The 27,210-nt window shown below is 36.2% G+C and overlaps 2 protein-coding genes across 4 annotated transcripts in view; both read right to left on the reverse strand.

Moving 5' to 3' along the window:
* Positions 1 to 4,221: 4,221 nt before the first annotated feature.
* Positions 4,222 to 12,479, reverse strand: LOC107717076 (phytanoyl-CoA hydroxylase-interacting protein-like). 2 transcript variants are annotated; one of them, XM_016523720.1, is made up of 6 exons: positions 12,438 to 12,479; positions 11,919 to 12,177; positions 6,690 to 6,880; positions 6,179 to 6,353; positions 5,721 to 5,838; positions 4,222 to 5,012 (listed from the first exon to the last, which is right to left on the reverse strand). In XM_016523720.1, the coding sequence occupies exons 2-6, from the start codon at positions 12,022 to 12,024 to the stop codon at positions 4,475 to 4,477; spliced, it is 1,128 nt and encodes a 375-aa protein (XP_016379206.1). In that variant the 5' UTR covers positions 12,025 to 12,177; positions 12,438 to 12,479; the 3' UTR covers positions 4,222 to 4,474. The 2 variants fall into 2 exon arrangements, with proteins under 2 accessions (XP_016379206.1, XP_016379207.1); XM_016523721.1 differs by lacking the exons at positions 11,919 to 12,177; positions 12,438 to 12,479 and adding an exon at positions 8,031 to 8,073.
* Positions 12,480 to 19,256: 6,777 nt separating this feature from the next.
* Positions 19,257 to 27,210, reverse strand: part of LOC107717104 (protein bicaudal C homolog 1-B-like) — a 43,543-nt gene continuing 35,589 nt past the window's right edge. The window contains exons 9-21 of one of the 2 annotated variants that reach the window (XM_016523763.1): positions 25,776 to 25,907; positions 25,499 to 25,700; positions 23,902 to 24,111; positions 23,663 to 23,823; positions 23,310 to 23,433; positions 22,853 to 22,994; positions 21,793 to 21,898; positions 21,670 to 21,709; positions 21,396 to 21,550; positions 21,074 to 21,248; positions 20,814 to 20,971; positions 20,320 to 20,419; positions 19,257 to 19,888 (exon numbers count right to left, since the gene is read on the reverse strand). In XM_016523763.1, the coding sequence (XP_016379249.1) occupies positions 19,758 to 19,888; positions 20,320 to 20,419; positions 20,814 to 20,971; positions 21,074 to 21,248; positions 21,396 to 21,550; positions 21,670 to 21,709; positions 21,793 to 21,898; positions 22,853 to 22,994; positions 23,310 to 23,433; positions 23,663 to 23,823; positions 23,902 to 24,111; positions 25,499 to 25,700; positions 25,776 to 25,907 (1,836 nt within the window). In that variant the 3' untranslated portion in view covers positions 19,257 to 19,757. Of the gene's footprint in view, positions 19,889 to 20,319; positions 20,420 to 20,813; positions 20,975 to 21,073; positions 21,249 to 21,395; positions 21,551 to 21,669; positions 21,710 to 21,792; positions 21,899 to 22,852; positions 22,995 to 23,309; positions 23,434 to 23,662; positions 23,824 to 23,901; positions 24,112 to 25,498; positions 25,701 to 25,775; positions 25,908 to 27,210 lie in introns of both variants that reach the window. The other variant, XM_016523762.1, reaches the window with a different exon arrangement.

The raw sequence follows: 27,210 nt of genomic DNA on the forward strand, positions 1-27,210 counted from the left end.
CGATTGGACTAGTTTTATTGTGAAAACCTGGCAACCCTGTTCATAGGCGCTACCTGCTGTCAGAGAGTGCGTCTCATTCAGACCTGCTGTTTTTGTTTCGTGCAGATGTTTTATGTAGCAAATAAATAAATAACACCTAAAGTCAGACCATTCTGTTTTTGTTTTAAATCCTGAAATTAATCTAAATCAAATCAAAAACAACTGCCCGTGCAGATCGTGATTAAAATGCAGTGGTTGCCTCTAATTTCAAATGGCTAGATATTTTTGTTTAAAGCCAGTTTGTTTGTTATAAAGCAAATAGCCAATAAATAAATTTGCTTAAAAATCAGTATCAGAATCCAATTTGCTAGTTGAAAAAAAAAAAGAAAGAAAGAAAAGAAAATCTGAATTCTGAATCAGCTATGATTGGCGCATCACTAATTAAAATACTAAGTAAAAGGCCTCAAATTTGAAGTACAATCTGGGATGTCTTTTCTATCAATTCTTCAATAGGTAGATCTTGTCTTTCATAAAGGCCGAGGTCAGGGATCTTGAGCCTAAAAAGGTTGGTGACCACTGCCTTACGGTAATGTAATAAATGATGTATTGCCTGTATAAAGACTAAAGAGTAATATTGTTATATATGACCTATAAGGCGATATATAATTTTCACATACGTGCATTTTCTGGGTAGATGAAGATATATAAAATCCCCATAGTACAAATCGTATATGTACATGTGTTAATAATATCTATATGATGGTTTTATATATGTTATTAAAGTAATATGTCAACAATATCGATTTTATTTATATATGCAACTTTATAAAAACATCATATGCACAAAAATTCTGTATGTTTATGTTTTTGGGATATATTTTTAAATACATGGATATATCCAAAAATGTATTACACATACATAAATATGGGCTATATGGTAATATACTGAATTGTTACAATTTTTTAATAAGTTTCATATATGTTTTTACTTCATATGACAATATATTTAATTATAATATATATATATACACTACATTAGCGTGTAGGTTACAAAGCGGCAGGCTCTCTCGAAATAAGTTTGATAGTTGCATCAGTCAGTCACGAGATTTGTCACCAGACAATAACACAGTAGCAAGATGTGTGTGTGTGTGTGTGTGTGTCAAGTCAAGTCACCTTTATTTATATAGCGCTTTTAACAATACAGATTGTGTCAAAGCAACTAAACAGCATTAATCAGTACAGCAGTGTGTGTGTGTGTGTGTGCGTGATGGAGGAGGTCACTGATCTCAGTGTAAATGTATTTATTATATTAAAACATAATAATATAATTTAGAATGTTTTTATTTGAATAATAATAACTTCTCTCCTCAGACAGCAAGCCAAAGGTTTATCTTTATTTTAATAATAATGATCAAGTTCATCCTATCAAGTTTCTGCTCCTCTCATCCACTTTCCTAAAAGCAGAACTTGTCTTGTCGGCATGTGCATGAGAAAGGTCATTTTTGTAGAAAGACTTCCCAAAAACCGGCTCACTAAACGCACACAGTCTCATTCTGAATGATCTTTAATGAACAGTCACATTTGGTATTCATAAACATGGCAACAAGAAAAACAATATTTACTGATCATGTCTGTCAGTCTTGAGGCACATTCACACAGTGAGAACTTGATTTGGGTTACTGTCCTGTGCATGAGTCCAAATTTGAACTAACATTTTCTACAGAGAAAGATTAGAGTAAGGCAATAAAAGTCATGAATTTGTGGAGTCAATTAACACGTTTTTCGTTCCTTTTTCATCCTTTCTTCACTAATGAAGTGCACAGAGATACAACATTTTGAACTAAGCAAACAGGTGCTGCTTTATCAGTCAAACAGTCATGTTTTCAACAGTCTCCAGCTGACACCACACACACCACACTCATGTCTAAACAGTTCACACACTTATACAGTATATATACAGACAAAACATTCAGACAAACACAATCACACACACACCCATATACAATCAGAACTCCCAGAAAACACAAAACACACTCACTGGGGTTTATTTTTTTCCACTACCATTAAAAGATTTGGGGTCAGTAAGATTTTTTAAATAAATTAATTATTTTATTCAGCAAGGATGCATTAAAGGGATAGTTCACCCAAAAATGAAAATGTGATGTTTATCTGCTTACCCCCAGGGCATCCAAGATGTAGGTGACTTTATTTCTTCAGTAGAACACAAACGAAGATTTTTAACTCAAACAGTTGCGGTCTGTCAGTCATATAATGGAGGTGAATGGGAATCACGGCTTTGAGAGATTGTAGATAGAGTGTCAATGGTGTGAGTGAGTGTCAACAGACTGCAATGGTTTGAGTTGAAAATCTTCGTTTGTGTTCTACTGAAGAAACAAAGTCACCTACATCTTGGATGCCCTGGGGGTAAGCAGATAAACATCAAATTTTCATTTTTGGGTAAACTATCCCTTTAAATTGTTCAATAGTGACAGTAAAGACATTTATAATGTTAAAAAAGATTTCTATTTCAAATAAATGCTGTTCTTTGTATTCACCAAATAATCATAAAAAATGAACCAAATCAGCATATTAGAATGATTCCTGATCATGTGGCACTGAAGACTGTAGTAATGGCTGCTGAAAATTCAGCTTTGCCATCACAGGAATAAATTAAATTTAAAATATATTTATTTTATTATTTTTTTAATTGTAATAATGTTTCGCAATATTAATGCTATTACAGTATTACAGTATTATATTGTATATTGTACTTCTTTAAACACACACACACAAAAACCTACAGATCCCAAATGTTTGAAATTTAATGAGTACATAAAGTGTAGAATTTATTATAGTGAAAAAAAGGTAATATCTTAATATTTTATTCTGAGCAAAAGCTAAATGTTGACCACAGGTTTTAAGACACTGGCAGCTAAGAGTTTTCAAAAAATTTTATGTCTGCTGCCATTGGTTTCTATTTTTGGAGCTTAAGGAACAAGTAACAAGTTAAGATACAGTACAGCACAAAATCTTAGACATGCATCTCTGAAATTGAACTTTTTTTTACCACCAGAGGGTGCAAGAAAGTGACACCATCAGGCCTCTGATAGGACAGTGCAAACTCCTCAAGAACCTGGACATAGCTGTGTCCTGCAATGGATATGTTATACACAAATCAGTTCTACTTACTGTTTGACATTCTATCAGGAATCATCACACACCATTAATACTGCAACACATAAAAACAAGAACAATGAAACAAGAACATCAATATAACAATGTTTAATGAGTAAGAAAGGTTAAAGGAGAACTGCGATCAGTAGAAAATGAAAAGACTGAGGTTAAAGGAGAAGGTTTCAAGACTGAGGTGGCATGTAGGTGCTTTAAGGATCAGTTGGCGTAAAACTCTTAAAGCAGATGTCACATCCATCTGTATAATGTGGGGGGAAGTCGTGGCCTAATGGTTAGAGAGTCGGACTCGTAACCCAAAGGTTGCAAGTTCGAGTCTCGGATCCGGCAGGTATTGTAGGTGGGGGGAGTGAATGTACAGCACTCTCTTCCACCTTCAATACCACAACTGAGGTGCCCTTGAGCAAGGCACCGAACCCCCAACTGCTCCCCGGTGGCTGCCCACTGCTCTGGGTGTGTGTTCACAGTGTGTGTGTTCACTGCTGTGTGTGTGCACTTAGGATGGGTTAAATGCAGAGCACTAATTCCGAGTACGGGTAAGCATACTTGGCCACATGTTACTTCACTTCATAATGTAATGATAGGCAGTATACATGCAGTAGAAGACCTCAGAGGCGCATGTCAAGGGTGATTAGAGGCTCGGCGGGCACGTAGACCACAGGAGTAATGAATCCCCATATAGAAGATTTAAAGGCTGAGGTGGCATGTATATGCTTAAAGGATCAGACTTCATGCAGTACAAGTGCAACATAAGAGACACGGGCAGTTTGCCACAGCGGTAACTGAGCAAGACATCCTTGTCTGAGAGTCACTGTGTTATAAAAAGTCACAAATGGTTTGGGGATAAACAGGGCTGGGGTCTGAATATCAAGCAGAAAAAGCACCAAGAACACATGAAAGATTCACAGTGGGATTATTATTATTTTTTGGAAATTTTATGGAAATTTAGCTTTTACTCTTTGTCTCTGTTTTCACATTTTTCAGTTTTTTTATATTCAAATCCTGATATGTTATCCTTTTTTTTTTGCCTTGAATCTGTTTTTTGCTTTACTCTTCTATTTTTTCTGTTGCACTTTTTTTTTAACACTTCTTAGTTCATTGAGCAAAGATATAATTTTCTAGCATTAGCTGGGGGGTTGGGTGGCCCCTAAAAGGGTCTGAGTGCCACATGCGCATATCTGGAGGATTCTATTATCTTGGGGTTAATTTGTATCTGGTTCTGTAACGTAGCATTTTAAGGTTGTTTGTTCAGGAGGTCTTCTTGTTATATGTACAATTGGGCCTGTGTGTGAATGTTCGCCCCAAGTTAGCGCCCAACGCTGATGTTGCAGGTCTTGCAGCTGGGGTCTTTCTTAGCATTGACAGTTGAGAAGCTCATCAACTGGTGGCCGCTGATCTGAGAGACAGTCCCCTGTGCCAGCTGCACCGGCTCAGTATAAATCAGCTCCAGAATCACATCCTGCGCATGCTGAAACACCACCCGCCCATCCTCCCCGCACACACGTGTGAGAAAGCGGTTGTTCGTCACATCCAGCTCTGGCAGGCGATCTCTGCAGTAAAGGTCTCCACGCGAGCCCCGGGGAGCCAGGACGAGGATAACATAATGATAGGCAGTGTACATGCAGTAGAAGTCCCCAAAGTAGAGGCGCGTGTCAGGGGTGAACAGAACCTCGGCGGGTATCTGGAAGCGGAAGCGGCCGTATGGGGAATCCTGTGGTGGCTGACCTGTGTTAAACTCAGTGTTGCAGCTGAGGAAGATCCCCTCCAGTTTACCGCTGAGAGGTGAACCATGACTACCGCTGTTATCCTTTACCGAGGGCATCATTCGACTGCCAAGAACATCTCTGTGAGAGAAAAAAATACATTTCTAAAATTCCTTATTCACATGTCTTTATATCATTACTCTACTGTTCAAACATTTGGGGTCAGTTAGATTTTTTTAAAAGAAGTCGCTTATGCTCACTAAAGCAACATTTATTTGTTTAAAAAATACAGCAAAAACAGTATTATTGTGAAATATTACTACAAATTAAAACAACTGTTTTCTATTTTAATATATTTTATAATATAATTTATTGATTTGGTGTCTATCAATGATGAAAACAGTTGTGCTGCTTTACATTTTTGCCATGATAAGTTCTTTTACAGTGACACATTTTTTCAGCATGAATAAAAAGTTCAAAAGAAAAGCATTTATTTGAAATAGAAATATTTTGGAATATTATAAATGTATATTTACTGTCATTTGTAATCAGATTAAAGAATCTCTACATAATAAAAGTATGAATTTCTTTTTTTTTTTTATCATACTGACCCCAAACTTTTGAACATAAATGTAAGTGAAAATATAAATGCAGTTCACAAAAAGCAGAAAGTAAACCCGGCTTATTAATGAGGAAATTATTCCACAAGAGGGAGCTGTTTGCTTCCTAATGCCAAACTGAATCTCAGCAGTAAAGAAAGATTATCATTATCTTCCTCAACCAGGATTACTATCTCTTTCCCTTCTCTCATATCCTTAGCATTTTTTACTGAGTTTTTTTTTAAATCACCTGCAGTGTTGGAAGTATTCCTCATGCTGATTTCGGTAAAAGACGGAGAACTTGAGCATCCTGCCAGCAATGACTTCAGCCTTCTGCAACAGCTGCGTCAAATGCACTGAGGAATAATCTAGAAAATTGAAGGAAATATTTGTATTTGTCATCAATTTTCATTAGTCTTGCTAACCACATAAAAAGCTGATCAGTATCACAACATTTTATCATCTTTATTCTCCTATTTTAAGTTATTTAGGCATTTAAAAAAAAAATTTCTTTCATTCATTTTTATATTCTTAAGTGATTTCACATATTTGTATTTTTCTCACTTTTTATTTATTTTAATTTTTTTTCTCTCTCTCTTTTTCTAATGCCAATTCACAGCACTTTTAATTACCTTTGTATATCAAACAGTCTGTACAGTCTTGTCTTGCATTCTTTTTTATATGTATGTGTGTGTTTGGGTGATTTACCTGCTGTACAAAATTCAACAATGTCACTCCATTCTGATACAGCGTAGTCTCCATCCGTCTGTTTGGATGCTATTTGCACGGCAACTGTGTATTCTGTCCGTGGACTCAGGAACCAATGGCCTCGCACTGTCATGGGCAACGTGACTGCCTTAGCAACAAGCTTAGTAGGCACATCCTAAAGACAGAGAGTCATCAAGGAATGAATTTACTAATTAATGACATTTAATCAATTGAATCTTTTTTTATTATGACTATGAAGAACAGAATGAAATTTAGCTAAAACTCTCATAAAAAAGCACAAAAAAAAAAGCCCATTTGTATTATAAACTTTTACAAACTTTGAAACCCCAGGCAATACTCAGACTAGGTAGAAACTGTTGAGAAATGTCACATGAAAAAATGTACCGAATATTTGTAGTGTCATTCTGAAAACTAAAATTGTACTTAGCAATATTAATTTTTTTACAAAAAGCACTAAATAATTTGTGTTGTGAACTGAATCATTGAGTACCTTGTGTTTGAATTTGTTGGAGTTCTTGTTCTCCTTCTTGTTAAGATCAATGAAGTAATGTGTGATCTTCTCTGTGGTATGAGGGTCCATTTCCCAGCAGATCTTAAAGGAGTCACATGTGATGTTACTGATCTTGATGTTGCGAGCAACAGGTAATTCCATTCCTACCACTCCGGGATCCTCAGCCTTACCTGAGATAAAAAAAGAAAGCATAATGTCAAAAATCCTTGTACTGTTTGAAATATTGATACTCAAGTGTTTCTCTATAAATACTACTACACTGACCCACATACACAATCACACAGAGCAAGAAAAGTGCTTTGTTGGCTACAGTGTGGGCACTGTGCTATCTTAGTTTCCAGAAATGCACAACAGGAATGTGGGATTCCTGAATGCCACACACACACTAAACAAAGCACATTGAACATTGAACCACCTCTTAAAACCATGAATGGGGTCATGATAAAGCTTTACTGTACAATAAGCACCCTCAGCTCACTGTTCACTAGACACTGAGCCCTTTCTCTCCTAAACTGATTTCTTTATTACTGCTGACATATTCCTCTGGAAAGAAATTACTCTAATATGAACTCTATATGAGTATTACTTTATTGGAGGAAACACTGATAATAACAATTGTATCCTGATTGAATCCAATTGTATCCAATGATTTCTGAAGGATTATGTGAAACTGACGACTGGAGTAATGGAGAAAAGCCAGCTTTTTGCCATCAGAGAAATAAATGACATTTGAAAATTTTAGGATATATATTACAATTTAAAACAGATATTTTAAAGTATAATAATGTTTTGCAATATTTTTACTGTATTTTTGATAAATGCAGCCTTGGTGAGCATAAGATACTTCTTTCAAAAACATTAAAATCTTACCGACCCCAAAATTTTGAATGATAGCGTATGTTTCACGCACCCCTGCTTATGACCACAGAACTCTTCTGTTTTGTTTACCACAGCACAATCCTGTAAAAGACTGTTTCTGTCTTTGAATAAAAAATAAAAAATGTAATTGTGAGATAAAACAAAAAATAAGAAAGTCACATTGTGTCACAATTATGGGAAATTGTTTCAATTACAATAAATAAAGTTCAAAACAAGGAATAAAGTAAACATTGTGAGAAATAAAGTCATAATTTGGAAATACAAAGTCACATTGTGTTGTAAAAAGCCATACCTGTGAGATATGAAGTCGCAATTATAGAAAATAAAGTGACAATTACAAGAAATAAAGTTGCACTTATGAGATATAAAGTAAAAAAAAGAAAGAAGACAAATGCACAAATAAAACAGTGAAATGTCTTATAGAAAAATAATAGTACTCACAATGTTCGGCTGAGTTATAGATATGTTCCTGTACTACACTAGTCCTCCCACAACACTGGCTCTAACAGAAGAAGCCCTCCAAACCCCGCCTCTGCCAACAGCCTCCCTTACATAAATAACAGATGTCTGTTTATCAACTTCTGCTTTTCTCTGACATCTTCTCACTACAGAATCTGCTTTCCTTCACGCTTTAAGAAACTGGTTTGTTGCTGCATACGTTTAGCATACACAAACAATTTTATCTCCAGCAAATGTTAATGTAATCTTATTGAAGCCTTGGTCAAACAGTCATTCAAAAAAACTCACAAGAGAATCATAAAGCAAGTCTGTATGAATGAGATTACTTTATTTTCACCTAAAAACAAGTACAAGACCAGCAGTATGCATCTCTCTACAAAAGTGCCAGCTTCAAAACACACCCACAGGTCCTTCAACATACTTTAACAAAGACTGCAGTTTCCATGGAAACAAATCAAGGCCATTAATCAATGTAGCATAATTTAAAGAGGAAGATGGGCAGAACCTTTGCATACAAAGTGATCAGCACTTAACGTTTTAAGATCGTAAACAAAAGTCAGAGCTGCTGGAACAGAAATTATTTTCATTGTCTTTATTTCTCAGAAAAGCTGATAGACAGCTGATAAAACCTTTTATACATCATGCACTACTGTTGAAAATATTTTTTTTCTTTTAAACGAGCTTAATACTGTTTCAGCAACAACACATTAAATTGATCAAAAGTGACAGTAAAGACTTTCTAATTATCAAAGTACCCTGGAAATAATGTATCTGTAATGTGGTGTTTTGGGTTGTGTTTCTTGTTCATGTTTTCACACAGTTTCCACAAAAATATTAAGCAGCACAACTGTGATAATAAGAAATCTTTCTTGAACACCACATCAGCATATTAGAATGATTTCTGAAGGAATAAAATACATTTATACAATATATTAAAATAGAAAACAGTTATTTTATATTGCAATAATTCACAATATTAGTGTTTTTACTGTATTTTGATCAAATAAATGCAGACACATCAATCAACCACAAACTGATTGAAGTTGAATATATAGACAATATATGAATATATAGACAGATTGAAGTGTATATATAGACAACAATGTGAGACTCAAAACACGTTGGAGAGCACAGACAGAGAACTACCTGCTGAATCATGGGAGAGTATGAGACGAGGGAGGAAAAGCGTGGAGCGTCTGGTTCTATATCGACTCTAATAATGGCTAAAAGCCTCCTGCGGGACCACTGTCTATTTAAAGGCATGCACACACAGAAGAACCTACAGTACTGAAACATCAGACATTTCAAATAAATCTATCACCAAACCCCATTTTAAATATCTCCTTCACAAACACCTAAACAACCACGAATATCCATCAGGGGAGCAGCTTGTGTGAGCAGCTTTCTCATAAAACTGCAGTATTACATAACAAAGCAAAACAGAAATGTCCAGACTGTATAGATGGCACATCTAACATACGAAATACCACACACTCACAAATCCAAAACTACAGTGAGGTCTTTATGTGGGCAAACAGCACTGCATGTGACTACAAAATAGTATTGGTCCCTGTGCATGAAAACAATGCTTTTCTCCTGTATGAGCTTCAACACAGAGCGAGATTGCAGGTTCAAGCTGCAAACGTCTCTGTATTGTGGCAGAATGCTAGTTTAGCAGGGTTTAGAGTTTGTTTAATGAGCTCTGGACCCACTCCAAAATGCACACAGAATTGCATATTAATACACACATTTGTCATTTGCATAACAACAAGCTGTGCATGGCAGTGAATTCATATTTTTAAGTTTAGTCCCAGGCTAATTTATTCTTTATTACAAATTATGATGCCAGTTATGATGACAAGATAGGCTCACTTCAACATCTTAAACCGTTTATGTTATTTGTGCAACATTTCTCTAAATGTATTTGTTCATGTGTTACCAGCTGCAGTCAGGAATTCCCAGGGTTGCTCAACATCCTGCATGGAACAGATTCAGGTTTCTAGCTAATCTGATTTAGATATTTACACCAGCACTCAGCTGATGAGTTAGAATTAGCCAATCCTAGCAGTTTCAATCATCATGTGAATGCACAAGTTAACTAAAATCTTCTTTTAGAGCAGTTTTTAGATAAAAATATCCAAAACATCATCTTGTAAAGATCTTAAATAAGGGTGTTTAAAATCAGATACAGCTGTGTATGGTTAGGACAGCTGAACAGATGAGAAGTCTGGTCCATGTTTAATGAGAATGTTTTCCTTCATGTCTTAGAAACACACTCATGCCAACTAATTAGAGAGTTCAATTAGTACCTCAAAAACAGTGCATTATGCACTCCCTCAGTTTGTTGCAATTAAACAAAATGAAACGAGCGCTGATGTGTAAATGTGGTAACTCAAAGAGATAAGAAGCACTGTGCTGCCAGCACAGCAATCTATTCAGGCTAATTAATGCTGATTCAAATACATTCATGTAGGGAGGGAAGATAAAACCTGGTGAGTCATTGTGCTAGCCTTAGAGGAACGCTGCATTCTTCTGAAGCCTGCCAAATTGCATATTTGCAGTTTGTTGCTTCAGTCATTCTTAAAGAGGATGACACATTTTGACATTTTTTCAAACACATGCTCACTATCGAAACACTGATGGTTGTAATGCTTATTAAAAGACAAAGGTGATTCCTTCAGTTAAATGGATTTGCATTTATAGGCTTGCAATTCCACTCAAACAAAATAGATGGAAACAGGGATCAGGTGAAAGGCAAATACTGTATCCTCATGTAAGCCTCTACATCAAGCCTGTATACCTTTAAAAGCCACAGCAGGTGGGTCCTGCTCAGTGTGTGTGCACAAGCACCTGACTTCACCTTCTGCCATGAACATGAAGCTGTTAAAAATGTCTGATGCTCCTTGTAAACAGCTAAATAAGTTTAGTGATTCAGTAAATGTGTTTATCCATTATTTAATAAGTAAGAACAAATTGTAAATATACATTTATTTATACAAAACATTTTGTATTAATATAAGTATCTTATATTATCAGATATGGTTTGTATATACTAATATTTTTACAATTATGTATGTATTACATAATATATATATATAAAATATAAAAAGTAGCATATACATATATGCTATATATATATATAATATTGCATTATGTATATGAATTATGCATATGAATATTATGTATATGAAGTATTAACAAGACTAAATATATATTTATAGATCCGAAACAACATATCGGAAAACAAATATATTGCAAACTATAAGTATGTTATGAGTTACATTTAGAAGATATTAATATATTTTACAATTATTTTTATATATTGCATGATATATGTATATAAAATATACAAATAATACAAAAATGAACATAAATACATATATAGAAGCTCTCTCACTGTCAAAAAGCCACATCCCCCCTACATCAGCATCCTTAAGTGCTTTAGGGCACCTGAGATTATTATGATTATTTTATTTTGATATATTATTTTCTCTACTGGTTTACAATACCAGTTTCTTGGTTTCAGCTTGACTGGCCGCATGATGATTAAAGGAGATTGCAAGAGAAAAGATAGCTGACTGCAAGAGGGTAGTGTCCATGGTGCTGAAACGAAAGCCTCACACAGACAGCAGAGATCAGATACCACAGCCAGCACACACAAAGGCAGCCTGCCATGTCTCACTATTCCGCTTTTCATGGATGTGACAGGCGATTTTTTTCTGCAGCAATGTATAACCCCGTATTACTACAGTCTTTAAGCGCTCAATACATTTCAAAATAAACAAGGTCCCTTAAAAAGGTTTGTTAATCGGGGAAAACAGGCGTAGATAATACTGTCAAGTTTACGGTCACTCACTGTGTGTTTCTTACCGTCTCTCTCGCACAGCTGGAGCGACTCCAGGCTCACGTTCTTGGTCATGCCCTCGCGCTGGCTTACCGGGCTCGCGACCCCGTGTGCCAAACTCGCCGCCTCCATGTCTGCAGAGGCGCGTGGATGTTTTTGGAAAGAATTCTTCAGCTTCGGCTTGGAAAACCAAGTAGGCTGAGTCTGGTGCTCTGTCGCCTTGATTCCTCTCTTTCTTTTCCTTGGCGTTGTGGTGGAAACCGCGTCGTCACCACCACCACCACACTGTTGGACATAGATACAAGGACAGAAGCATATACACTATAAGGAAGATTATTTTATTCTAGTGGCTCAATAAAATTAAGGTAGTTTTCCTCATCTTGACAAAATAGAAATGTATCTAAATTTCCTCGTTCTGACGAACGCCACAAGTGTTTTCGCTGTGTGGAGAAACGGATTAACGCGAATGAACAGGTTTATGTAACGAGATTACGCTCTACACTATAGTTAATTCTCAATTTCAGCACACTCCATACTCCCTGTACCTCTGCTCCCGCTTCTGAGCGAAAGACTCCTTAATCCACCATTTCACTGACGTCACTTCAAGCGGCCGAGCTCATGTCCTTATTTGGTACCGAATCGGCCCCTGCATGAACAGGGTGGGGATATTGATTCATCCCAGTGATTCGAATCTTTTGAATTCGTCCAGTGAGTGAACCCTTACATGAGATAACGAGTAAACAATTCAATACAAAAAAAACAACAAAAAAAACACTGTGCGCATTCACGACCGAAACAACTTCTATTATATTGTATTTCGAGCTCATGTCCTTATTTGGTACCGAATCGGCCCCTGCATGAACAGGGTGGGGATATTGATTCATCCCAGTGATTCGAATCTTTTGAATTCGTCCAGTGAGTGAACCCTTACATGAGATAACGAGTAAACAATTCAATACAAAAAAAACAACAAAAAAAACACTGTGCGCATTCACGACCGAAACAACTTCTATTATATTGTATCTCGAGATCTGATTTAGATATTTACACCAGCACTCAGCTGATGAGTTAGAATTAGCCAATCCTAGCAGTTTCAATCATCATGTGAATGCACAAGTTAACTAAAATCTTCTTTTAGAGCAGTTTTTAGATAAAAATATCCAAAACATCATCTTGTAAAGATCTTAAATAAGGGTGTTTAAAATCAGATACAGCTGTGTATGGTTAGGACAGCTGAACAGATGAGAAGTCTGGTCCATGTTTAATGAGAATGTTTTCCTTCATGTCTTAGAAACACACTCATGCCAACTAATTAGAGAGTTCAATTAGTACCTCAAAAACAGTGCATTATGCACTCCCTCAGTTTGTTGCAATTAAACAAAATGAAACGAGCGCTGATGTGTAAATGTGGTAACTCAAAGAGATAAGAAGCACTGTGCTGCCAGCACAGCAATCTATTCAGGCTAATTAATGCTGATTCAAATACATTCATGTAGGGAGGGAAGATAAAACCTGGTGAGTCATTGTGCTAGCCTTAGAGGAACGCTGCATTCTTCTGAAGCCTGCCAAATTGCATATTTGCAGTTTGTTGCTTCAGTCATTCTTAAAGAGGATGACACATTTTGACATTTTTTCAAACACATGCTCACTATCGAAACACTGATGGTTGTAATGCTTATTAAAAGACAAAGGTGATTCCTTCAGTTAAATGGATTTGCATTTATAGGCTTGCAATTCCACTCAAACAAAATAGATGGAAACAGGGATCAGGTGAAAGGCAAATACTGTATCCTCATGTAAGCCTCTACATCAAGCCTGTATACCTTTAAAAGCCACAGCAGGTGGGTCCTGCTCAGTGTGTGTGCACAAGCACCTGACTTCACCTTCTGCCATGAACATGAAGCTGTTAAAAATGTCTGATGCTCCTTGTAAACAGCTAAATAAGTTTAGTGATTCAGTAAATGTGTTTATCCATTATTTAATAAGTAAGAACAAATTGTAAATATACATTTATTTATACAAAACATTTTGTATTAATATAAGTATCTTATATTATCAGATATGGTTTGTATATACTAATATTTTTACAATTATGTATGTATTACATAATATATATATATAAAATATAAAAAGTAGCATATACATATATGCTATATATATATATAATATTGCATTATGTATATGAATTATGCATATGAATATTATGTATATGAAGTATTAACAAGACTAAATATATATTTATAGATCCGAAACAACATATCGGAAAACAAATATATTGCAAACTATAAGTATGTTATGAGTTACATTTAGAAGATATTAATATATTTTACAATTATTTTTATATATTGCATGATATATGTATATAAAATATACAAATAATACAAAAATGAACATAAATACATATATAGAAGCTCTCTCACTGTCAAAAAGCCACATCCCCCCTACATCAGCATCCTTAAGTGCTTTAGGGCACCTGAGATTATTATGATTATTTTATTTTGATATATTATTTTCTCTACTGGTTTACAATACCAGTTTCTTGGTTTCAGCTTGACTGGCCGCATGATGATTAAAGGAGATTGCAAGAGAAAAGATAGCTGACTGCAAGAGGGTAGTGTCCATGGTGCTGAAACGAAAGCCTCACACAGACAGCAGAGATCAGATACCACAGCCAGCACACACAAAGGCAGCCTGCCATGTCTCACTATTCCGCTTTTCATGGATGTGACAGGCGATTTTTTTCTGCAGCAATGTATAACCCCGTATTACTACAGTCTTTAAGCGCTCAATACATTTCAAAATAAACAAGGTCCCTTAAAAAGGTTTGTTAATCGGGGAAAACAGGCGTAGATAATACTGTCAAGTTTACGGTCACTCACTGTGTGTTTCTTACCGTCTCTCTCGCACAGCTGGAGCGACTCCAGGCTCACGTTCTTGGTCATGCCCTCGCGCTGGCTTACCGGGCTCGCGACCCCGTGTGCCAAACTCGCCGCCTCCATGTCTGCAGAGGCGCGTGGATGTTTTTGGAAAGAATTCTTCAGCTTCGGCTTGGAAAACCAAGTAGGCTGAGTCTGGTGCTCTGTCGCCTTGATTCCTCTCTTTCTTTTCCTTGGCGTTGTGGTGGAAACCGCGTCGTCACCACCACCACCACACTGTTGGACATAGATACAAGGACAGAAGCATATACACTATAAGGAAGATTAATTTATTCTAGTGGCTCAATAAAATTAAGGTAGTTTTCCTCATCTTGACAAAATAGAAATGTATCTAAATTTCCTCGTTCTGACGAACGCCACAAGTGTTTTCGCTGTGTGGAGAAACGGATTAACGCGAATGAACAGGTTTATGTAACGAGATTACGCTCTACACTATAGTTAATTCTCAATTTCAGCACACTCCATACTCCCTGTACCTCTGCTCCCGCTTCTGAGCGAAAGACTCCTTAATCCACCATTTCACTGACGTCACTTCAAGCGGCCGAGCTCATGTCCTTATTTGGTACCGAATCGGCCCCTGCATGAACAGGGTGGGGATATTGATTCATCCCAGTGATTCGAATCTTTTGAATTCGTCCAGTGAGTGAACCCTTACATGAGATAACGAGTAAACAATTCAATACAAAAAAAACAACAAAAAAAACACTGTGCGCATTCACGACCGAAACAACTTCTATTATATTGTATTTCGAGCTCATGTCCTTATTTGGTACCGAATCGGCCCCTGCATGAACAGGGTGGGGATATTGATTCATCCCAGTGATTCGAATCTTTTGAATTCGTCCAGTGAGTGAACCCTTACATGAGATAACGAGAAAACAATTCAATACACACACAAAAAACGACCGAAACAACTTCTATTATATTGTATTAAAATTCGTTTCTACATTGTGTATGGTCATCAGACATTTACGCCAGTAGGTGGCGTGTTATGAGTGAATCGATAATTCACTCATAACAGTAGGCCTAATTCACGACAGAAAGTCTTAAAATGCGTGTGTACCAGGGGCGTAGCCATCATTTCAGAAGTGAGGGTGACAGAAATGTTATATATATATATATATTAATATAACATATTTCCTCGCACGACTTTCTGCGCGAGAGCGCCCTCCGGCTTCGAGTATGAATGAAACACACACTGCACGGAGTGTTTAGCGCTCCGTGATGTTCATCTCGCCTTAATCTGGGTCCGAATAAAACATCAGATCATGCACAGACTATACTGTCTCTTTGAATTTAAATCTATATTTATATACACCGGCTCTTGAAAACCTCTATGCGAACACACTTGCCCGAAAAAGTGCGGGGGACGAATTTACGTGATATTAAAAGTGGGGGGACACGTCCCCCGCGTCCCCCGCATAATCTACGCCCCTGGTACATTGTGTATTATCATCAGTCATTTTTACATATTCATAAGCGAAAAATAGTCACTGCATTTAAGTGCACGAGAATAAGTCGTTCACTGGAACACTATTTTCCTTAAAGGGTTAGTTCACCCAAAAATGAAAATTAGCCCATAAATTACTCACCCACAAGGCATCCTGGGCAGGGTGCGAACTACGGGGGAGCTAGGGGGAGCTCGGCTCCCCTTAATAAGACATGGGCTCCCCTGAAAACGGGATTTGTGAAATTTGGGGTGGGGTCTCAAAAAATATTGACAATGTGTTATTTTGACGTGCAATTTCAGTTTTGTGTAACGTGTACTGATGCATGCAACACCCGCTGAGTGCCATGAAACAGCTTGAAAGATCAAAGACCATTTTTAATATAATTCCGACTGGATTCGTCTGAAAGAAGAAAGTCATATACACCTAGGATGCCTTGAGGGTGAGTAATTTATGGGCTAATTTTCATTTTTGGGTGAACTAACCCTTTAAGGCGGCTTCACAATTTTGCTAAAACGGTACAAACTGATGGATTACTTAGGGCACTTGTAGGAACGTGTTAATTAATAGATATGCATGTTTCCTATTAATAGTGCTGCATGCATTAAATCAGATTTTAATACAAATCAAAGGTTAAGACTTATAAAAAAAATTCACAAGGCTTTTAGCAAATTTGCATTTCTTAATGATGTACATTAAAACGATTAGAAATAAAACAAATGGCGCCCCCTACTGTGTACAAATCCCAAAAGATGGTAACACACGCATAACAGATATTACGTTCACACTAACATTTGCTACCAGAAATTTTCTGTTTTAACATTAAGAGGCTGCATGTATTTCTGTTCTTGGGTACAAACAATTCGAACTCAATCTACACCAACACAATATAGAACAGCTTTTTCCCTTCATGCATCAGATCTTCAGCCTCCATTTTCAATAGCTAAGGGTGGTTTATGTCTCACCGAATTAAATAAGCAAGTTCTAAAATAGTAAAGCTTAGTTGCTTGTTAAATTACTCACTTTTATTTTGCATTGCACTCTTTCACATCATGCTGACAGCTTCACCCTCTCTCTCTCTCTCTCACACACACACACACACAGTTCCCCTATTTAGAGGCAGATGTACATTGATATGCAAAACACACCATAAAATCACACATAATTACCCATGTCTTTGCTATTACTTTCAAAAGAGAAGTGCCTGTCTCTGTCCTTTGAGATGTGTGTGAAGCAGAGTGATTTTTCAGTTTCTCTGTGCCACTGTAGATTGCTATATCATCAACCTTAAATGTGCTCTTTTACTGTCTCAACTTGGCCAGTTAGTCTCATTTCATTTGCATTCATCAGACAACAGCCATACATTTATACCTTTTTCACTCCGTCTCTTTGATTTGATTGTGTACCTAAAGAAATTGTAGTTTATGTTGAATGTCTATGGCTTTATAGTAAAATATAAAGATAATTTGATATGGCTTGCAAACATTTTATTTTCTAGAACAAAACCACAGTGGCAAACATTTGAAATATTGTTGTTCTTTCATTTTTGCTTTAAATTCCTTTTTTGTTACTCTCAGAGAGGAATACTCTGGCAACACTCACAATCACAGGCAGCAAATGGCTTCTGTCCATTTGAAGAGATACTGATTTGGATTTACAGAACATTCTTACAAGGCAAAAACATGAACATTGTTCCCTTTGTCAAAGACTTAATTGTGATACAAATGCCAGTGTCACATACAAAACAAAAACATTTCTCCCATAATGCTCCACTCCAAGACGACTGTAGCACAATTAGAACAACACAGTTGTTCCCTCAGAAAAAAAAAATGACACTGTTAAAACAGTGAAGTTATTTTAGTTGAAAAGTGGGAATAACTGAATGAACACACACGATTTGTCAGATGCAAAGAAAACGGCATGAATCTTGATCACATTCACAGCTCAGTAACCATATACACTGTGGTGAAGAATTTTACCTCTGTACTTTATCTCTTAAAGTCCGTATTTTGCATGTGAATTTTATGGGATTTTCACTTTGGACCTACAATCAAGCAATTAATATCACTGAGCAATAATACAAGAGTACCACAAGCATTCTGTGCAAAATTTCAGAAACGGTCAAAAAACAAAAAACAAAAAAAAAAGCATAAAAAAGAGATTAGCATGGTTTCTTATGGTGAAGCAACAATAGATTGTTTCAAAAAGCTCTTTCTATGCGTTATACATTCCTCTTTGTAGGCTGTACCGTGAATATACTACAAACCTAACATAAATGTAAACAAATTAAAGACCAGGTAACACTGATTTACTATGAATGCTTCTATTGATATACACAATCTGGCTGGAAAAGAACAACTACATTTAAAAAAAATGTTTTTTTTATAATGATAAACAAAAATGTAATTGCTGATCAAAAGCAAGTATCTGAAAAATCATAAATTTACCAACAGCAGCCCTTGAGTTTCATTTATGGCTTTGAGCTATGAGTAAAGGATAAGTACAAACACACAAAAATAATTATGCACACAAACCTGAAAAAAAAAAACACCTGCCACATATATGTTTGCACATACAAAGGAAACATATTCCATTACACATACCAACATTAAACTTCAACAAACACCCCACTTAGACTTGAAAAGTCCCTAATGTAGCTTATGTCTGTGCTACAAGTAAAATGTAAATACTGATTAAACAGATTTTCCTAAACAAATGACTGGAATTTCCAAACATATTCCTTCAGAAAAGACTTCATTTACACCATAAGAATGGCTGACATCTGTTTGAGATGACTATTACACGTTCTGACAAATCAGAACACAGATTAAACAATAAAAAACAAATGATGTCAAAAGAAAAGAACGAAAACAACAAAAAAGTAAACTGATAATGCCTTTTAAAAAGATTAACATAAAAATATGAAAACATAATGAATTTATAAAATAAAATAAAATATATTTAAAATATGATTATACCACAATAACCAATGAGTAATTAAACTAAACATGAATATAACAGTCTGGTAAACAACATAAGCATCAACTGGTTGTGATTACCAAGCAGATGATCTTTGAGTGTGATCTGGAAATACCTGCTAAATAAGTGGCTTTGCTACTGGACAGCCCAACGTTACAAAAGACAGACACTGCATAACAACCTACCGGCAAAAACAGCAGAGTTTAGAGATTAAAGTGCTAGACACCAATACTGAAGCACTCTCGCTGACAGTACGGTTAGTTTTTAACTCTTTGCTTTGCCTGTTCACCCAGAGTAAACACACGACAACATTAACAGCACATTCTCTTAACAAAAATGAATAAATTCCCTTCCATATATTTTAGACACAAAAAGCAACCTTAATAACATCTCACCACATTTTTTTTTAGATCTGAGACAATCTGCATCGCTTTTTGGCTTTCTGTATCAATCAGAGTCCAGTATGAAGTGGTTTGGGGTCCACATTCCCACAGGTAAGAGATCACCAGCGACCACTGACACTCGCCATGTCTGAGTGGAACTGGCACGACAGACGACCACTGGCCCCGCCTTCCAGGAAGGAGGAGCGAATGTTGAGTGTATCAAAGAGCTTCCTCCTGCTCTTATTCAACTCTGAGGAGACATTCAAATATCATCAGTAATCCGTCAAGTAAACACATGAGCTTTGTTGCTAAACCTAATGAGCTGCCTCTCTGCCTACATATAGGCAGCTGTATTCTAAAGCAGCATCCTAACTGAAGTGGAACTTCATAAGTTACTTATTTGGAACAATCTACATAGGCAGATACTCTTTTAACAGTCACCAACACACATCACACACAAGTAAATGATGACAGCATTTTTAAGTGATGTCTAGGTAGGCTGGCTCACTAAGTTTGGAGTAAAGTATACAGTATGTACAGTAGTAGTAAAATATACAGTAGTATTACAATTGTATATATACTGTGAATCTATGAAAGGTCATCATGGAAGAAATTGCTTATTTTATAAAAGCAGCGACTTCACATCCTATTCTTTCCACATCTTTCCACAAGTTTACTGACCTGAGATCGCCAGTAACATTTTCCTGCGAGCACCAAATGTTGTGATTCCCAATTCCTTCAGGTCTGGATCCGATAGCGTGACAAATGTTTGCAGATCAATCTATTAGACAACAACACACAGACATACACATATAAATGAACAATTGCAAAAAAAACAGATAAAACCACCAAGGTGAAATAGCAAAGCATCTTACTTTATTTCCAAATGCAAGAAGAAAAATCTACTAAAAATAATCAAGGCTTTCAGGGTTTTCCACACAGTTTTTTTACTAAATGAACACAAGAAGGAATAATATTTAATAATTTTTTCATGCACTACAATGACAATATATTAATATTAATACAGTATTTGCCCAAATATATATTTTTTTTACCAAAACATTTTAATATAAAAATGAACATTTTTTGAGTGATGATGCACACAATAATCTGTTTTGATCATTGCAAACACATGCAAATCTAAATTCATTACTCAAATCTGGTTAATGAATTACCTCCTGCTGCTGGAAGATGTCTGTGTATTTGCCGAGACCGAGTTTGCTGAACAGCTCAGGGAGATCTGTTCCTTTGAGAGATGAACTGAGAGAGCAGCCATTGCTACCAGACATAGAGATACTGTCCATATAATTACTGCTGCTGAGATAATGCTCACCTACTGACCCAAACACACAGATAAAGTGAAAGACAGTACTAGTGAGTAGGCAGTAAATTTGTTGCTTCATGTTTAGAAGGAGTACAAAATCTTTAGTCTTACAAGATTTGTTCTTGATTCTCTTTGAGCTGCTGACAGCAGGGGAAAATTCTGAATGTCCTGGCAGTCCGTTCCCATTGATGTTAACGTTCCCATTCAAATCCCCCCAATTATCGGATTTGGTGTCGTTACCCAAACCCTCCTGACTCCCAGAGTGTGAGACAGAGAGATGAGAGTCCTGAAACCGTATAAACAAAAAGCAACTTTGAAACCCTGCTTTTTCAAATAATTTTTGAAGAGATCATTATCAAAATCCTTAGATACAGCTTCATTTAAACAGAGCAAAATTCAGGCTGCATGTGACTCTACATCAGTGAGTTTGTACCTCATAAGTTGTGCTTATGCTGGGTTTATACGGTACATGGTGTGCCCTGCGCAGCGCTTTCATGCTCTCTGCTGGCATTGATTTAGAGAAGCCCAATCCACTCCAGGTATTTGTGGGGGTCCGAATCTCTGTCACAACCGGCTTCTTCAGCATGGCTATACAAAAACAGCACAGGTGTTTAACCACAGCCTAACTAGTGATCTCATATTCAGATGTTATTTCATGTATATTTTCCCATTCAGATGTTATATTAAGAGATCAAGTCTTTGCTCACCTTTAGTGGCCAGTAGCTTCTTTTTCTCATAGTCAAAAGCCTGAAAAACATTAATACACAGTGTGACTATGTTTGTGTACACTTGTATGTGAGAACAGTGTGTGTGTATATGTGTATATAAACCTGCATATGTGGTGCAAGTCGTCTTTCTGCAGCTCTCTCACTTCCTGGAGCTCTTTTGTCAGCCACTGGATTCTCACAATCAGAATTGGCCAACATACACTCAACACTGCAGACACACATACACACACAAACAAAATTTTAAGTTCCCCTATTATGCAATTTCGAATACTGCCTTTCATGCAGTGTGTAATGTAGCTGTATGTGAATGCAAACATTCTGCAAAGTTATTGTTCCCAAAAGAAAGAATCGACTCTGAACAGCCTAAACGAGTCATCAGTAATTCGAAACCCACTTCCGTGACGGCTACACGTCACATTTGCATAAAGCCCACCTATTTTCTACGTTGTCCGTAGACTTGATCCCACCCTCAAACACTGTATCTTGTTCATGTGGTTAACATCATGTCAAGAAGACACTGTGTCCTACGCTGTGAAAGTAAATTTGTTTTATTTTCACTTCTGAAAGACGACTGCTTCTGTAATCTCGGGGAGTCCAACGCAGGATTCACAAAACGCTTGCTCTTGAAAGATGGCTCAGTACCTAGTTTATTTGGACCAGCTGGCTCCACTGAATCACAACCTGTATGTATGATAAATAATAGATGTTTATATATATATATTTATATATTTATTTTTTTGTATATATTTATATTTTCGAGCAAAATACGGAACTATGTCAATGGGCATATGGTTTCCGGCACGCGCTGTACTCGGTAGACTGATCAAAACAGACTGGGCCATCTGACCAATCAGAGCAGAGTAGGCTCACGGAAAGGAGGGGCTTAGAGAGATTGAATCTTAGAACTGCTTCAAACAAATTGTTTGAGAATCGTTGGAAAATGAAGTGATATTAAATGCATATTTTGAGAAAACAAAAGCAGTTTTTGACCTTGCATAAATGCAAACCTATTGCTGGAAACTCCCAAACCAATATTAGGAACCTTAAAAATAGCATAATTGGGGCACTTTAAGGAGCACTTCACAGCTACAGTGTAACCTTAAATAAATAAACATAACTGAATTGTTATGATGATATAAGGTCATTTTATGATTAAACATACTGAAGAAGTGAGTTCTTGGTTCTCTGTAGAAGTTCCACTGTTTGTCGTTTCCCTGATGAGGCCAGCATCTGCTTCAGCTCACTCCCATTGGCTGAGTGAGACGGGCTTCTGGGCATGCCCACTTCAACAAACGTATCTGAGCCTGATACACAGATAAAGAGTGGAATAACAATGCATCGATACTGTGCAGTGAATTAGGGTTGCAAAAAATGTGAGATAGATAGATAGATATTCTGCATTTACAAATACGCAGTGTAAAGTCATGAAAGCACATTGCCTCTGAACTCTGGAGCAGAGGAAACGTGTTCTGTGGAGTTATAGCTGCAAAGGGGAGACCTACTCCATTATTAATATTTATGTATTTAGAATGTGATGTCATCAAAGTCCCTGTTTGTGTAATGGTCAGGTGTCCCAATACTTTTGTCTATTTAGTGTATAAAAAGTTTGTGTTTTTTACCTTCATCTGTAGATTTATTGGAAATGGATTCTGATTGAGTGTGTCCAATGACTTCCTGGGTTGTGTCACAGTGGGCAGAGTTCAGTGATACAGAGGAGATTCGACTGTACACAGAACTGGCGAGCTGCAACATACATGCAACGTCCAGCAGAAACACAAACAGGAAACATAATGAGTTTAAAACAGTTTAAACAGATGCACTCATTTTGGCATCATCTTATACATAAAGGACACATATGATGCTGCCTTGATTTTGTATAAATACTTATCTTAAAAATCAGCATATTTTAATCTATAATGCCTAAAAATGTTGCCTACACATACAGTTTAGTAACTTGGATGAAGTTTCTCACATGTCCATTGAGATGTTCTGCATTGGCTGGTTTGTGCATTGGTGCGAGTCCAGGTGGAGGGGACGGTGTGTGAGCGTGTGCTTGACTCTGGACCCCAGAGAGCAGAAGACCACTGAGAGTCGACTGAGACACTGACTGCAACATGAGGTCTGTGGAAAACCCTGAGCCAGGGACAAAGAGAGAGAGGGTTATGTAACACACATATATAATATGTGTGGTTGAAAAGAGCACACACTCACCTGCTGTGTTAGCTGATGAACTGAGTGCACTGGCCCAAAGTGAAGCAGTGTGACCAGGAGCATGTGAATGTGTATGTGAGGGTATATGAATGTGCTGGGAGTTGTTCACTGTTCCGTTCTGAATCTTTAACACAGAGCCGTGCCCATTAACACAGTTTGGGTTTGGGGAACCATTAGGAATGGAGCTGACAGATGACCTTAGAAGACCAGCTGATGAAAGAGAGAGAAAAGAAAAAGTGCAAAGTAAATACCAGAAGTATTAGCAATCAGATTTTTAGTGCACAATGTGTATATACTTCAACAGTTTTTTTTAGTATTTAAGTGAGAGACAGCCTAAGACATTTCGACAACTAAGAATATTAGCATACTACTTGGACCCAGTGCTATTTTAGTATCATTGATACACTTTCTGTTAATTTTTTTAATTCAATTTTATTTTTTAGTTTAGTTTATTTTTATAAATTTTTTTATTTATTTATTAATTGTAGTTTTTAATTTAGTTTTAGGTAAGTTTATTTAGGATTTAAGTTTTAGTCTAGTTGAGTTATTTTAACCCTAACCAATCAAAAATCAGAAATTGTACATTTTCAAAAAGTTTTTTTTTATTTTTTTTAGTTTATTTCAAGTAACGAAAATGTTTTTTTTAGGTTTCAGTTTTAATTAACAATAATAAACCTGGTTGGAATTTTTATTTTTTTAATAACAATGCACTTCGCCATTGTTACTTTCTGTTAATTTTTTTAATTCAATTTTATTTTTTAGTTTAGTTTATTTTTTATAATTTTTTATTTTTTATTTTTTTAATTTATTAATTTTAGTTTTTAATTTAGTTTTAGGTAAGTTTATTTAGGATTTAAGTTTTAGTCTAGTTGAGTTATTTTAACCCTAACCAATCAAAAATCAGAAATTGTACATTTTCAAAAAGTTTTTTTTTATTTTTTTTAGTTTATTTCAAGTAACGAAAATGTTTTTTTTAGGTTTCAGTTTTAATTAACAATAATAAACCTGGTTGGAATTTTTATTTTTTTAATAACAATGCACTTCGCCATTGTCTTATCCATAAAGGCAGTGATGCAGCCTTGATTTGTTTACAAATTGTTTTATTACAAGGAAACATAATTTAACCTTCAATACCTAAAAAAGTAGACAAAGTTTTGAAACAGAGCTACTGTTACCAGCACGACTGCTAACTTTTTATTGATATTATGACACGGATCCTTAATGTAACTGTATTGCAAATATCCATAATTTGTGCATGAGAACAACAAGGCTTGAGTCTTGAGAACAACAGAAGGGACTGTTTTAAGTCACACTAATAGTGTGTGAGTGAATGTGGAACACAGGCAAACACAAATACACACATATACAGCTGTAGTTTATTATGGATCTGCTTGGCAGCATGAGTTGTAATCTACAAACACAGACAGTAGTAATTATAGTGACTGCAGAGCTAAAGCAGGACTGTGTATGTTGTATTGATATAAACAGGCCTTGCTTAGAATACACATTCAAGGAATTACTTTTACATCATAAATGTACCTTACACAAGCCATAAAATATATATTTAAAAAAATATCTAAATATACAACTACATTACCCAGAGTGCTTAGCCTCAGTCCGGCTGAAGCTAGGGTGTCCAGTCCAATGGAGCCAGGCAGGGGAGGGGAGGCAGGAGCATGTCCGTTAACAGCCACATGGTTGATAGGAGGAGGCACACAGCTGGACTCCAGCCCCAACAGGATCCTGCGTACCTCATACATACTCCCAGCATTCCTTTCCACGCTCTTTACTATCACAGACTGAGAAAGAGACAAATAGTCAGTGACAGAGGCTAAATGTACCACATATACACAAAAGAGCTGGGTATTTATTACCTTGCTGGGTTGTTTCGGTTTCGGTTTAATACTGATGAAGACGTCCAGCTGCTCCATAAGGGTAGTGACGACCTGAGATGCCACCTCCATCTCCTCCTTAATGTCAAACAGCAACACCAACGGCAGACAGCCCTAAAATATACAGACACACATATACAATTTATCCCAAAAAACACACCTTTGCATGTTATAATCCCAAAACTAGCCTAATTATACCAAGTTTCCTTAAAGTAATGTTCCAGGTTCAATAGCTTTTTTTAAAAATGTGTTATTATTTATAATTATTGTATTTTCATATACTATAATTATTATATTTAATATACTATATGTATTCATGACAATTATAATTATTGTTTAATATGATATTTTTATTAATATTAATAAAATAATAATATTATTTATAATATTTATTATTTATAGATATTTTGTTCAATTGCTGTTGACTGAGCTTAACTTTTGAAATCAGAATATTCCTTTAAATCATTTTTATGAATTGAAATAAAGCTGCAATAAAATAAAATATAAATATTCGATTAAAAAACTTAAATGGAAATTAGATATGTTGCCTTGGCAACTAAATGAAATAACGTTAAGCTGAACTACTAAAATTACTAAAAATTTAAAAAATTTATTAAAATTAAATAAAAATCTTGAAAAAATGACTAAAAACTTAAACTAAAATGAAACTAAATATAACATTCTATAATAGTATATAAATAATACTAAAATAAAAATGCTGATTAGTCTCCTACTCCTTCAGGAAATTCACAATTGATTTTGAAAATATGTCATTTTACTCATTTTACACATGAGACCTCTAAGATAAGATAATAGTCTGAAATGGCTAAATCTGCATTTCCAGTTTTGACAGTTTTGAAAGCAGAGGAGAAGAATAAGTCTGGCATGTGTCTTGAAATCCCCCTGGTTGGGCACGTTGCTAAAGCCTCATGGTCTTCAGCAAGCCCAGTATGAGTATCATCATCTGTCAGTACTTACAGTGACTTTCATCCAAACATCTCTTTCAACATAACATGTGTTCTGTTTCACAGATTGGCCACAAACATAGAGAGAGAGATAGTAAATTAAAGAGCATATGACTGAATAGAAAAAAGACAGACAAACTGTACCATTAGCTGCTGTCTAGCCACACATACAGCGTCAATGCTGCCCTGTATGTAGACGGCAGAGCGGCTAGTGTGTGTGTTGTGAGTGTTGAGCTCGGGGAAGTGTATGTGGGCTCCAGTGTGCTGGGAGATGTTCTTGACGTTGGCTCCGTTGCGGCCCAGAAGGAAGTTGTGGTGCTGGGGTGCGATGTCCAGTTGTGTGCTGACCAGCACTGAGCTGGCCAAAGACCCAGCGAGGTGCTCCAATAACAAAGCCGTACCGCGCTGAAACACACACAAATATGTTAGCACACACTTGATATAGATCTGCA

Source organism: Sinocyclocheilus rhinocerous, unplaced genomic scaffold (assembly GCF_001515625.1).
Source record: "Sinocyclocheilus rhinocerous isolate Xijiao unplaced genomic scaffold, SAMN03320098_v1.1 scaffold119, whole genome shotgun sequence".
Taxonomy (NCBI): Eukaryota; Metazoa; Chordata; class Actinopteri; order Cypriniformes; family Cyprinidae; genus Sinocyclocheilus; species Sinocyclocheilus rhinocerous.

Coding starts and splice junctions, on each gene's coding strand:
- LOC107717076 (XM_016523720.1), bottom strand. CDS start 12,024: ATGGAGGCGGCGAGTTTGGCACACGGGGTCGCGAGCCCGGTAAGCCAG. Junction 6,881..11,918: donor CCAGCTGTGCGAGAGAGACG/GTAAGAAACACA, acceptor TTTTTATCTCAG/GTAAGGCTGAGGATCCCGGA. Junction 6,354..6,689: donor CCAACAAATTCAAACACAAG/GTACTCAATGAT, acceptor CTCTGTCTTTAG/GATGTGCCTACTAAGCTTGT.